Genomic DNA, 14,089 nt, shown 5'->3' on the forward strand with positions numbered 1-14,089 from the left:
TCTAAATGAAGTAGGACTGGCATAACCAACAAAACATGAATACTTCGGTTCTCCTCAGAATCCAACTTGAACATGTGGCATGGGGGCAACCCTGGGCCTGGCTAGATGGTGGCCAGAGATTACCTTGCTTAGTTTTACGTTTCAGAGTTAAATGAAAAGCAGCAATTTGGGGAACTACTTCCCAGACTCTTTAATGAATGTTTGTGTCAGTTGGTCTAATTACAAAGATGCCCTTGCACCTGAACAGTGTGCAACATGATGACGACATGGTGACACATTTAGCAGTGTGCTTACTTGCACATCTTTGCATCTGACCCTGGCATAGCCACATAGACTCTCAGAAACCTGTGCCCAGCTCACAGTGAGACCCAGAGACCTAGCCTTTGGAACTCTAGCTGTCACCCACAGTGAAAATTCCCTCCTAGAGCTAAGTCTGTTATGCTCAAATAACTTTTAAAGAAAGCAGCCAGTGAGCAAAAATGAAATTCTCCTGCGCGTGTTTCCTTGTTCTTCTGCTGCGCTCTGTATGAATATTGTTTGAAAGCAATTTTTCATACATCTGTCTAAATCCATGGTCTTTTCTTACAATTTACTCTTCTGTTCTCCACACTTACTATGATTCTTAGGAAAGAGTATAAACGCTCCCATCTTTATTAACAGATGAAATTTTTAAAAATATACATTATTTTTGCTTCCATTGTAGTTAGGTGAAGATCTCATTCACAGTAACACTTAGGAAATGAGAGACAAAATCTGGAGGCCAGAGGTAAAACAGGTGAGGGTGAGTTTGAGAACCAAGCATATCACTAAATCTGAATCAGTTTTCTTCCTCCGTCCCTCCCTTCCTTCCTTTCTTCCATCCTTACCAGGGATTGAACCTTTTAAAAATATTTTCAGTTTGAGACAGGGTCTCACTTAGGGCCTCACTGAATTGCTGAGGCTAGGCTTTGAACTTGTGATCCTCCTGCCTCAGCCTCCCAAACTGCTAGGATTACAGGTGTGCACCACCATACCCAACCTGAATTGTTTCAAATGTTCTTAGCTAGAGATTGCTGAAGGTACCGAACTGGAGCCCAGAGGCAGAAGGGTACCAAGAAACACCATGATCGTTGGTGAAATCCTTTCTGGTAGGTTTGGGGGCACTGGCTTCTATATGAAGATTAGCAGGAGAGGACAAGTGAAATGATGACCATTACAGCCCTGGGGTTCCACTCCATGTCCTGTCTTGCTTAACTGGGTGGAAGGTCAGGAGATCCTTACTGGAACAATCATTCTCTTACTGACCCACAGCTTGGAGATGAGTCACTTGAAACACCTAGCACAGTGCTTTGGCCTGCATGTGTAGGAGCCGTTTTAAAATGCTGATGATATGCTGCACAGAATATATCACTGTCACTGAGAGTGGCCATGGCTCACATTGCTCTGGAAGCAAGGGTATCTTGCTGCTTTTGCTTTAAGTCTCCTTCTCATCTTACCCTTCGCCCCAATTATCTCACAGCTCTGTGTAAGATTCAGTTTGTCTTGCTGCAAATTTTCAGTCCCCTAGGGAAGATAGGATAATGCTGCTTCAGACAGCTGTGTTTGGGAGCAAGACTGACTTAACCATCTGGCTGGTATCATTGGAGCCCAAGGACCTGCCACTCAGGGAGAGCAGCTGTTTGGGCTGAAATTCTTATAATTCTTATGACTTTGCTTTCTATATATCAGCTTTTGAATTTTGCTTTTAAATGCACACACAAAAGAAAGATTCTGGGATGTCTAGGGCCACCCATAGGTGAAGCAGGGGACACTCACCTCTTTATAACTTATAAATCTAGAAGGAAACTTACTTCAGAGTAAGGAGATGGTATTGAATGGATCAATACATTTTGATAACTCAGTGAATGAGGAGGTTATGTACCATCAGGAATCATATCTAAAGATTTTATTTTATGAAAGGAAATGCTGAAATATTATGTTAGATGAAATGTGTGGGATATGAAGTTGTGTAAAGAATATAATCTCCATTATGGGGAAAGGGTGTTTAGCATTAAATGAGAATTCATGCAAAGCACTTAACCTAGAGTCTGGTGTGGCAAATACTTAGTAAATCATAGTTGCTAAAACTCAAAGTCTTTAACCACAGGAAACGTATTTGTCTCATTCACTGTTATGCCCACAGTGCTTAGTATAAAGTAGATACTCAAAAGAATTTTGCTGCTTAGATGAATGAGTATTATTATATGAATTTTAAAAGGAATCTGGGAAAAGAACCTGTGTTATCATCTGTAATTATATCTACAGTTGTAGCAACTTAATCCCTCTGTGCCTCAGTTCTTTATGAATGCTGAGGACATTAGCTGTCATGTGGCATGTTGCTGAGAAGTAAGCCAGCTGCATATGCACAGAGTGCAGTGACTGGTAGCTAGGGAGCCTGCAGTGAGTGATGGCTGCTGTCGTCATGGTAGCACCATGTAAGTGTTGGCTATTATAATTAGTAAATTCTAGAATAATTTGCCTGCAGAAAAAAGGTAGTTGTGATTTTTGTCTTCATTTTCTTTCTTTTTAAGAAATTTAATTGTCTATCATTTTATTCTCGGTTTTAAGCCATGATGATGATGATGATAAGAAGAATAGCTTCAAAGAAAAGAACTCATAAACAAATAAAATCCAAATACTGACAGTGATTACCTCTAAGCAGTACAAATGGGAGAAATGCAATTTTTTTTTTCTTGAGTTTTTTCTACATTTCAGAATTGTCTTTAGTATATATATATGCACTTTCATCCAGGGTTAAAAAAAGCAACCACCCTCCCCCCGACACCACCACACACACACACACACACACACACACACACACACTTTTAAAGTAAGGAAAAGGAAGCTTAGCCTCACAGATAACAGGGCTGCTGAGCTGAGAGGATGCTCCCATTGAGGACAGTTAACGAGGAGGGGGGAGGGCGCCCTGCTCTGGGTTGTTCTTGGAATATTCTTTAAATACATACCTCACAGTCTAAGAAAGTCTTGAAATAGTTGTTAAGAACTGGGAAATACCTGTAATCCCAGAGGCTCAGGAGGCTGAGGTAGGAGGATTGCGAGTACAAAGCCAGCCTCAGCAATAACAGATGCTAAGCAACTCAGTGAGGCCCTGACTCTAAATAAAATACAAAATAGGGCTGGGGATGTGGCTCCGTGGTCAGGGGCCCCTGAGTTCAATCCCCAGTACCAAAAAAAAAAAGAAAGAAAGAAAAAGAAAAGAACTGGGAAATAGAACCAGTGAAGAAAGGTAAGGGATTTGATTAATTGGTTTTGGACAAAGACTTAAAAAGCTTTAAGTACTGTTAACAGACAGTGGCTTATATTTATCTCAGCTGCTTTCTGTTTCCCCCCAGAGAAGAGAACAAAAAGGAGATCCATAAAAATTATGGCAGGAGTTAGAAATGAAAGTGAATGGTTACCAAACTCTGGGCCCAGCTTCTGAAGGAGCCAGTCTGATGCTAGCTGCTAGTACTGTTCACAGTGGGTGAGGTCCTGAGCAGGTGGCCCTGTCTTTTCTCTTGCTGAGCCACCACCAAGCTTTCAGTTGTACTAATTCAGCCCTGTGCTTTCTTCCTAATCTGCAGAAGCATGCAACCTTTTGTGAAACTTCATTTGCAGATATTTAACACCCTGCCTGATGTGCCACTCACAATGCCCAGCTCCACCTGTCTCGGAAGAAGAGCGTGACTCCAAGCCCCCGTCCTGCAGCGAGAGGCCCCTGACGCTCTTCCACGCCATGCAATCGACAGAGAAACGTGAGTCCCCTGCTGCTCTGGGCCAGCGTGGTGTTCAGGGATGTCCCATGCTCCTCCCACTGCTCGGGATGGACACCTCTGGTCTCTGTATACTGGTTTTTGGGCACTTGAAGACTGTGTCTCCTCATGCCCGTCCAAGTCCCATGGCCAAGTAACCTTGTAGGACAGGGAAGCAGTATTGCAGAGGATGAAAGGCAGGGGCTGCTGATAAGGAATTCTCCTTCCAGATCTGTGGACTAACACCTGAGCCTCTTTTCCCTACCACATAGTAGGAGATCAGCTCCAGCCTCTTTGACCCCTCTAGCTTTAGCAGCTCCTGTAGAATTGATTCCTTTTCTTTCTCAGTTTATAATTGAATGTTCATTAGAGGGGGTCACGTGGCCTACTAGAATGGCCTCTGTGGGGGCAGGACCTGGTTCTCCTTGCCCTTTCCCTCCTCTCGGTGCCTGGTGTAGAGCTGGCCTTTAAAAGTATGTAGAACTAATTAATGAATTAATCAGAGAATAATTCCTCCCTGTTCCAAACAGGACAGTGTTATCATCACAAATGTATCACATTGTTTTTTCCTTCCAGAATTTTTTAGTTCTTTGTAGTGATCAGGCACTAGGCCTTAAACGACCAATCTTCCTTCAGCTTCTGTAGTAAGAGACATGTGCATCAAGGGAGAACAGGCATTGGTTTCTGGTGCCAGCATCACCACGAGGCCCAGCCTTTTACCTCTCTCAGCCTCAGTTTGTTCATCTGTAAAACAGGGATGAAAGTGCCCTCCTAGAGAAGTAGGATTAAGTGAAATTAGGCATTTCAACATCTGGCTCAAGGCCTGGAACAGGGCAAGGACCATTAAGTGAGAACGGTTTGCTACCATTATTAGTTATTGTTTAATCATACCAGAATCCAAGGCTGGTTCATACATGCAGCTGTCATTTCTGCAATGCCTGCCATAGGCAGGAATGTAAAAATGGTGCCTTGTTTTTAAGCAGCTCAAAACAGAGCAAGGGAAATAGACCAGTGAACACACGTGGAAAGTCAGCAGGAATATTGTCTTCATAGAAAAATGTGCATCAGAGGAGGCAGTAGAAGATCCTGGAGGAAAGCATGTGTTCCCTGGTGGGAGTTCTACCTCTGTTGCCCCCCACCCCTGCTGGTGTGACTTGATAGGTCAGGTAACATCTCAGAGTCTCTGTTTTACTTCTGGGAAATAGGGATATGGTTCCTCAGGATTTCTGCATTCTTTGCCGTGATCAGGTGCTGGCCCTAACACAGTCTTATCTCAGCTGTTGAACAGGAGAGCTGTGTGATATACTGTAGGAGTCGAGGCCCCCAGCTCTGCTGGGATCATGGGGCTATTGTACAGATGAAAGTGCTTCGAACAGTGTCAGGTGCAGAGTCCGTGCTCAGCAAATGCTGGGGTGGTGGTACTTTTGTTGTAATTATTGCTGCTGATCTGTTTGAGGTCCAGCTAAGGCACAGAGAGGACGCTGACGGTTTTGCCTTGAGGAGGAAACGGTCCATATCTGGAGTGGCACCTGTCTCTTTCTTTGTCATGAAAAAAAGTCATTGTTTTTGTGTTGTTTAAATCCTGTATTTCAAAAGTAACAGCCTTCCTTATCCTAAAATCCTGAATGCAGACCTTCCCTGCCCCTTACCCTCACTGCATTTCATGGTATCACAGTATCCCATAAGAAGGCTGCATCCTGATATTTTGCACCCTTTAGATTGTTGCAAATATTTTGCTTTTGTAAATAAAGCTACTATTATCATTCTTCTGTGTAAATCTGCTCATATACATGAGCATTCCCTTAACATAAATTCCTAGAAGCATTTCTAGGTTAGTGGATATGTGCACTTTCATGACTTTGACCCCATCCTGGTACTGGTTTCCTCCTAACGTAGTCTGTGTTCCTCTGAAGCATCTGACTGGGTTCATTCTTTCATGATATGCACATGGCCTTGGTCCCTCTGTGTATATCAAGAAGACTGTGGAGCAGGACTGATCACACCCTCATGTACTGAAAGGTCCAGGCATTAGGCTGCAGGGTACTGTGCCTCTCAGGTTTCCAGGAGAGCCACGGTCACCTAAGGTTTCCTACAGTGCAACATACAGCACAGATCAGGGTAAATCAGACAGTGTTGGTCCATTCTCCCAAGCTTAAGATAGTGCTGGATTTGTGGTCAGACTGGCACAGAGGCAGCCTTGGAACAGGTCTTAAAGCTCTCTGGAGCATGTCAGAAAGAAGACAGAGATGAGGGGAAAATCAATTAGATCTTGGTCCAGATTAATTTATCACATGAGGCAGAGGATGAAAGTTAAGGATTGTGAAAGCAGACCTGCCTAGCCCCAGAACAGGCTGCTGTGTCCGTGAGTGCCGATGGGAGACCGGGAAGTGACAGAGCTTCCTCTCAACACTAGGAAGCACACCCCAGAAACATTCTGCAGTCTACATGTGCTTGGAAGTTGGTGGGAGCCTTGCTCCCCCTTTTTCTTAGAGAAAAACATTTTAATTGGAAAGTCTGTGTATGTGTATACATATATATATGTGTGTGTGTGTAGTCAATGGGGAAAGTATTTAGAAGTATAAACTCGTGTGTGTGTGTGTGTGTGTGTGTGTGTGTGTATTTTATAGTTTGTTTTGAACATGCCTTTTTCTCTGGGAAACTGGCGGGATATCCAGGCTGATGTGGAGAACACCAGAGCAAAGGAGGTAGAATCATTGCAGCAGGGAAGACTGCGGGTTCTACAGGGCTCACACCTCCAGTAATGCCACCCACATCGCTCTCAGACCAGTAGGTGATGGGCACTGAAGAGTTTCCACACGTCACCTTTCCTTGTCTGGTCTGTTGACAATGACAGAGCACTTATTTAAAGTACTGTTTGGAGTTAAAGTACAGGTAAAGATCATGCAAGTCATTTGTGAGAAAAATGAATGTTCATATAGAATGATGTTCCCTTTAAGGCTTCTTTACACATTAAGCTCAGGGCTTCCCAAACCTCAATCACTTACATAAATCTTCATTCACTGGTAGGGCCACAATCACATAACTCATCATTGCTATTTGTTTAATGTACTTTAAAGTAATTTTAAAGCAATACATTTCTTTATGTGACCTAATCCTGATATGTAAAAAATCTCTAATAACATGAATTTGATGGTCTCACTGTATTATTCTCTACTATACATTAAAATAAAATGTAGCTACTAAGAAAAAATAAAGTTTATCCACATCCTACCTAGAATTTGCTTGTGTTCCACCTGTGGAACACGTCTTATAGTTTGAAGTTCCCAGATCTAGCCCTTAATTTGACTGACTCCATTCCATCCTCTTAATTTAAATCAAACTGAGGTTTCTTTGTCCACATTGACTAGAATCGTGTCACGTATTGTCAGTGGCTCTTTACGTAGCTGTGGACACTTGCCATTCAGTTCGTTATTTTGTTGTGCACTTGAGTTTGTTGTGACACCTGTGCGGGTTTGATGTGACCTTACCTTTCTTCACGTTCTTGCCACAGAGTGAATGCCCGATTGGGCAAATGTACTGTGTAGACACACACTCACACATGGGCATAAGCACATGCACACGTACCTCTTCTCTACCTTCAGACTTGCCATACCATACTTTTCAGAAGTTCATTTCCTCTTACGTGTGTCTGCCCAGTTTCTCTTGAGTCCAGTTATACTCCTTTTTCTCCTCACTGAGGGGGTACTAGAGTTTGGTAAGCTCTCTGTGTTCATTGGCCAGCCACCTCTGCAGGTCCCAGTTAGATGCTTCATGGTGCTGAGGCTTCTGGAACTAGCTCCTTAGGTGCCTTTCTTGGAGAGGTCCCAGCTGCTCATCTTCATTATGGCTTCCCCCCCGCCCCTTCAGTGGCCTGCTCTGTGCACAAGTTGTAGCCCATTCTTTTCTCTCTGAGTTGAATTTGTGCCAATTCTTGTTGCCATCAGATTGTCATTACCTTCTCTTTTCCAGAGAGGATGCTCCTGAGAGTCACCTTGGGAGTTCGCTAGGAGCAGTCCTCTGTCTTTATACGTATACTTCAGACCCATAGAAGCACTTGGTATAATAGATGATGCTCACAGATGTGTCCTTGTTTCCCAGAGGAGTTTATCCTTCCACGTAGGTAGACCAGTTTGTGTGCCCAGGCACCTGCCCACGACTCTTCCTCTTTGACCTGTGGCAATAAGTGTGGAGTCTTCTCAGATGACTTTTTCCTTTTCCCTAAAGGTAAAGCTGTCTTTTACAATGACAGTGTGTCGCTTTCCAGAATGAGGAGCCAGATGGTTTCTCCTGCTCTGGCTGGGTAGAGATTTAGGTCAGTTACAAAGCAGCATGTGACTCCTCATGGCATGGGCAGTGTGTGGTAGAAATGGGGCTAGGAATGAAATGGGAGTAGCTGTAAGATGAAAACTTCAGAAAAGAGGGAAGGAATGATGGGAAAAAGGCACGATTTAGAAAACGTCATAGCAAAGCTTGCAAATCATCAGGAAACCACTGAATGTTTAGTGATGAGAGGACTCTAGATATCAGAGTTGTCTGTAGCTGGTCAAGGAATGTTTTCTTAGAAGGAAGATTCTGAGAAAGATACAAAGAAAAGCAGTGTCCCAGTCTCTGGTAAGGAAGTCTGTGGTATATAACAGAGGAGCATGGGGGAGAGTCCTTATGTAAATAGCAGTGAGTAGCTGTCTCTAAAACGAGGAGATGACTGTGGAAAAATAACTTCCCTCAAATTGAACTTGGAAGACATTTTCTCATAGTACTTGTTTTTCTGTTTGTGTATGTTTAATATATCTGACTGTATAACTTGTTATGTGGTTTCTCATGCTGGGCACTGTGTATAGAACCATCATTTAAACTTTAAAATGATGTCACAGGTATATGTCCATGTTTTCTAGTTGGAGGAAAATAAAGTTTATATTTTATTTATTATGATGGGATTTATAGTTATTTACATTTATAAATTATGTACTCAGAGTCACCTAGCAGTGAGTTAGATTTCTACCCAGCCTACCTCAACGCTACATCATACACAATCATTATTCAGTTTGATCGTGTGGGACAGTTCCATAGGAGATGTGGCTCTGTGAAGGTGGGCTGTTGTGACCAAGTCTGCGAACCCAACCTGCTTCCAAAGGAAGATGCCTCCAGTTCTATTCAGGAACACCTGGAGGTTAAAGGTGTTCAGCCTGTTAGGAGCTGGGGGGCTACTGTAGAAATATAAATGTGGACCTATTTGATAAAGGACCCTGAGGTCCAACTAGGTTTGAGTCTCACTCAATAACAATAATAAAAATAAAAATAATCATGGCTCCTCCAGTGTGCCAAACGCCTCCTAAAACCCATCATGATCTCTTCTTATCCACAATTGATAATCCTGTTAGGTAGATTCTCATTGATACTTTACAGACAAGTAAACTAAGGCTAGAGAGGGCGAGTGGTCATATACCAGCAAATGGCAGAGGAGAAATTTGTTACCCATTCGGACTCCCATCCTATATTTCCATGTTATCTCCAGTAGGGTGCCTCTGTCAGTTCTTGACATACAGACATGAAAACCTTGCTAGGCTGAGTTACAGAAGCTATAAGAGCCATCTGTCCCTGCTTCCAAAACTACCATGGGGGCAGTTGCACTATATTAATGGGTTCCTTAATATGCAAACTGGCAGGCCACTGCCACATGACCACCTCCCCTCCAGATCTAGCACCGGCTCTGCAAAGAGTACGATGTGTTCAGTAGTGGGTTTAATATCTGGACCAAGACACTCTCATTTGCGATCACCTCCGAAACAGATGGAACGTGGTTTTTCAACTGTGCTGCCAGAACGGATGGTAGCAAGGAGATTACTATTTATCTCCAAGTTTCCACACAAATATATCATCTAGCAGAAATGGTACTGGTATTTGTAGGTGAAAGGTACTGACATCCAAGCTGTACTTTTAAGGACAGCTGTAGAAGGGAGACCAGAAGGATTGGCAGAACCAGCAGTAAGGTCTTGTACCTTTTGATTTCTTCCAAGCAGTTGCAGAGTGACATTTATGACTGGGTTTGTCCCCAGATTTTTAGGATGTACAGCAAGAGATTGAAAAGAGTTTCTTGGAATGGAGTTCTTGGACTTGAGTGTGCATTAGATTTTAGGGAGCTTATTAAAATATAGATGTTTCATCTCTTCCTCAGAATATTCTGAGGGTAGTAGATCTTGGCAGGAGCTCAGGCTTATGTATTTTTAAAAGCATCCTGGTGACGCTGATGCCAACTGTAGTTAGAGAAGCACTGACTTAGCAAGGTGGGGACAGTGAGAGTTGCTCGTATTCTGTTATTACCAGACCATCTCTGACTCCCTACTAGGGTTTGGAGCAGCTGGCATGGTGGTTGAAAATAGAGGTCTTGCAGTCACACTGAGTTGTTTATTGCTGTCTCTATCACCAACCAGCTCTGAGACCTGGAAGACATTATTTTCCTTTTCTGAGCCTCTATTCTCATCTGTAAAATTGATCACTAATAATAGCTGCCCTAGAGGCTAATTGTCATTATTAAGCGAGTCAGTGCATGTAAAGTACTTGACACTCGCCTAGAACATAATATGCACCTAATAACAGTTAGCTAGTTACAATTATGATGATTTCATCAGGCTATAGTTTTACCTTATAGTTGACTAAGGAAGTAATCCCCCTCTGGAGCCTGCAGATTCCAAGGGAGAGGCCCACAGTTGGGGAGATGCTGAATTGCTCTGGTTCCAGAGAGAGTACATTTGATGCTAGAGTACAACTGTATCAGCAGCCTGGGATTGTTGTACGGTGCTGGGGGGAGGCAACAGTGGATTCCTGGGCATTGTGTTCACATGGATCATGTTAACTAGCTGCTGGGATTATAGCTCTGATTAATTCTTTTAGTTCAGTTAATGCATTCCTGGACCCTCTCCCAGACAGGCCTAGTGAGAGATGGAGAATTCAGCTTACATACTTCTCATGTGTGTCTTCCTCCTTGAAAATGGGAATTCATATTACTCAAAGGCTTACATTATGCCTTCCTCTAAGCAGTTAAAGCTATAGCATGTGCCATTTCTCAAGTTGCCTCTGGAGATCCTGGGCGTTCTGGACACACCTCATTTGCTTTGGGCAGATGACATGTTTGTCCACATGAGTTCTATTGTCACACGGCTGCAGAAGGTATAAGTGACTGTTGCTTAATTATGTGTGGTAGTGTGTGATTGAAAAACCACATAGTTGATGTAGCTGTTAAGAATGATGTGTGGAAAGCTAATGGCAAGAAAAAAGTTCAGCATAGATCATTATGTGGATAAAAGCACATGAAGGGCCTGGGCATGTAGCTCTGTGATAGCATGTATGAAGTCCTGAGTTCAACCCCCAGGACCACAGTAAGCAAGTAAGTAAATTAATAAATAAATAAGATCCACATCTCGGGCATCAGCACTAAGTGAATGAAGCACATAAGGCAGCATTAGGTATGATATGATCCTTATTTCCTAAAAGAAAAAAGTGTGTGTATGTGTGTATATGTAAATATTTTTACATAGAGCAGAACAAACTGGACAGTTATATGCCAAAATAAATGCATCTGGAGGGTGGCTCATGCAGGATATTTGTATATGTGTATGCTTTTCTTTATTTTCTAAATTGAAGAAGAATGTGCATTTATATGTATCGATTTTTAAGTTATTAAAACAAAACTCCCTAATTGTACCTTCCATTTACTGTCTCAAGCCCATTTTGCAATGAGTAATGATATGAAAATAAGTAAATACATAGTTTCTTCCTTCCATAGAGGGGCAGAGTAAGCAGTGTGGGCACTCTCAGGCTGAAGGGCAAGCAGATCCACTTAAAAGTAAGTTCTCAAGTAGGAAAGAGGGCTAAGTTGCGAGTAGCGGAGCATCTGTCCAACTGATCATTTAGCTCCCGGCTCAGCCGTTAATTAGAGACTCACTCCTACCTTGTGGTTTTTCTGAAATGATGGTGGTTCATGGTCAGGCCTCCCATTGTGCCTCCATGTCTCATTCCTGTGAATCAGTTCAATCCTAGGCCAGCCACAATGCTTTCCCCATTCTCTCGTGAAATCCAGTTTTATTGGCATTTTTTCCCTTTGCGAAGAAAAGGGTTATTATGAGAGCCATGGGGTGAGCATTCATCAGTGCACACAGGACCAAAACCAGAGACCGACTGTTGTACTGAAGACGAACTGTCAAAAGTTTGAATATCAAGTGTGTATGATCTAAACAATGTAACTGGCCATATTTTTTTTCACTTACCATTTAATTGTTTAATCCATCATTGCCCAAGCTTCTTTTTAAGAAGATTTTTTAAAAACATTGCCTGAACCATTTGTATATGTCCAAACATATAACCCAAACTGCTTTTTAAGATTATTTTTTATCATGGAGACTGAGACTGAGTCAGCATGAAATCAGACCACCTGAGATTTTACTGTTATTCAGCATGCCACTACTATCAGGAGCAAAAACTACGGGGGAAAAAGAAAAAGAAAAGGCCTCTGAAAGTCAGTTTCAAAGCTTCCCATGTACTTGGGTGTTTCCCAGAGATGGTAAACTGAGAAATTGCTGTGCACTCATCATTTTTTTATTGCAAAATTCATTAAGCTGCCATGCTATTATCATCCTATCTTGTCAAGATGATACATTACAGACTTCATTGCAAACTTTAACAAGCAGGAGAAAGTACACCTCTCCCAGCCACAGCACAGGAAAGCCTCTAGGTATTTTGCCTGTGCCCTCCTATTTTTTGTATAAAACTCTGCGTCTTTGCAAAACTTCCATCTGCCTGGTAACTCCCCTTTCTCCTCATTTGATTGTGTAGGAAAAGAGTTCCTTTCTTTTGGCTCTGTGAGGCAGCATAAGCTACTTAGAAAGAAGAGTCCTCCTCCCTCTTCTTTTTGACCTCAAGTCTCTGGTGTCATGGAAAAATGATATTTTAGCCTGAATTCCTATAGACTTCCACACATAATGGGAAACCTCCCCAAAGTGATGTCGAAGATCTGTGTTTCATATTTACCCTCCAGTTCTGCGTACTCAGTGGGCCAGACATGTTCAGGCCTGCCAAGACGTGTGAGTTTGGCTTGGCTCTGCATGCGCTTTCCTGGCCTTGTCTGTGGGTTCTGTGATAAACATAGATCCTGCCTCCCGTATTTGAAGGGGTTGCCATTAGAGTGAACAGGAATCACTTAGTAAATATGGAAAGTGAAGTAGCTTAGCTCCCAGATTTCCATGGCAACCCCCAGAACAAGTACAATATCACCAAAATTATTCTGTGGCTTTCCTTTTTTAGTTGCAGTGATTTGGTTACATACTCATGTTTTTCCACTCCTGATTTATACAAAAAACAAAAAGGCTGCCCACTGTCAGCAGTACTTTGGTTTCAAGGACATCAGTGGTCCCTGTCTGAAGCACCTGAAAAATTCAATCACACAAACCTCTGTTCCAGGAGAATAAAACGCGATTGCAGATGATTCCCTTACACACATTATTTATCTATCACCATTCATAGAGCTTTGGTATATGTGGTATATGGACTAGGTACCAGGAGTATATGGTGAATGATGACCTCACAGTCACTTGAATGGACGCTGTGTGGCCAAGCAGCACATGCCTGCCCTTGAGTAGCAGGCCTCCTTAAGGACCAAGCCCATGTCCAGTTTGTCAGTCGGTAGAATGCATGTTCATGAAAGGAACGTTACTAATGCGTAATTGTTTGGGGCTTTGTTTCATTATTTCCTTGTTTCCAGGCCCTTATTTTCTGAAACTAATACAAAGAAATATTCTTGTTGACAAACATGTTTGAGGAAGGCAAACGTTCTCACCGACAGGGACTTTCAGGAGCACTCCTGAGTCAGGGGCATTCTTTCTCCTTTTGTCATTTAAATGGTTCCCTATGATCTTGTTGATTTGACTCAGAACTGGTGGTTGTTTTTCCTTTGAAGTCCACTGTACTATAATTTTTTCCTCCAACAACATAATTGCCATCAGTCCTCTGTTAGACCTTCTGATTGAGGATACCAGAACTGGGCAGAATCATCAGTGACTTGAAATCCAGCTCTGTTATTTGAAGGATTCAGTTGATCTTTATTAAAGAAGTCTTCTAGGCTGCCTCTGCCTGTGCTTTTCTGGTAGGAGCAGGGACTCATTTACCTGTAGGACAGGAAGAAAAAATATTCTCCTATTTGAGGTACATTACTGAATTATTCCTTATTTTATTCCAAATTAGAATTTGTCTTGATATCACTTGCCAGAACCACCAAAACGTTTTGTTTGCTTTTGATTTTACTCTCCACTCCTCTGGAATAAACCTTACCT

At 42.4% G+C, this 14,089-nt stretch overlaps 1 protein-coding gene across 1 annotated transcript in view; it reads left to right on the forward strand.

Moving 5' to 3' along the window:
* Arhgap26 (Rho GTPase activating protein 26) overlaps positions 1-14,089 on the forward strand; it is a 416,546-nt gene that overhangs the window by 322,504 nt on the left and 79,953 nt on the right. The window contains 3 exon segments of the mRNA XM_047554761.1: positions 3,637-3,664; positions 3,667-3,699; positions 3,702-3,773. Of these exon segments, the coding sequence (XP_047410717.1) occupies positions 3,637-3,664; positions 3,667-3,699; positions 3,702-3,773 (133 nt within the window).

Source organism: Sciurus carolinensis, chromosome 6 (genome assembly GCF_902686445.1).
Source record: "Sciurus carolinensis chromosome 6, mSciCar1.2, whole genome shotgun sequence".
NCBI classification, from domain to species: Eukaryota; Metazoa; Chordata; class Mammalia; order Rodentia; family Sciuridae; genus Sciurus; species Sciurus carolinensis.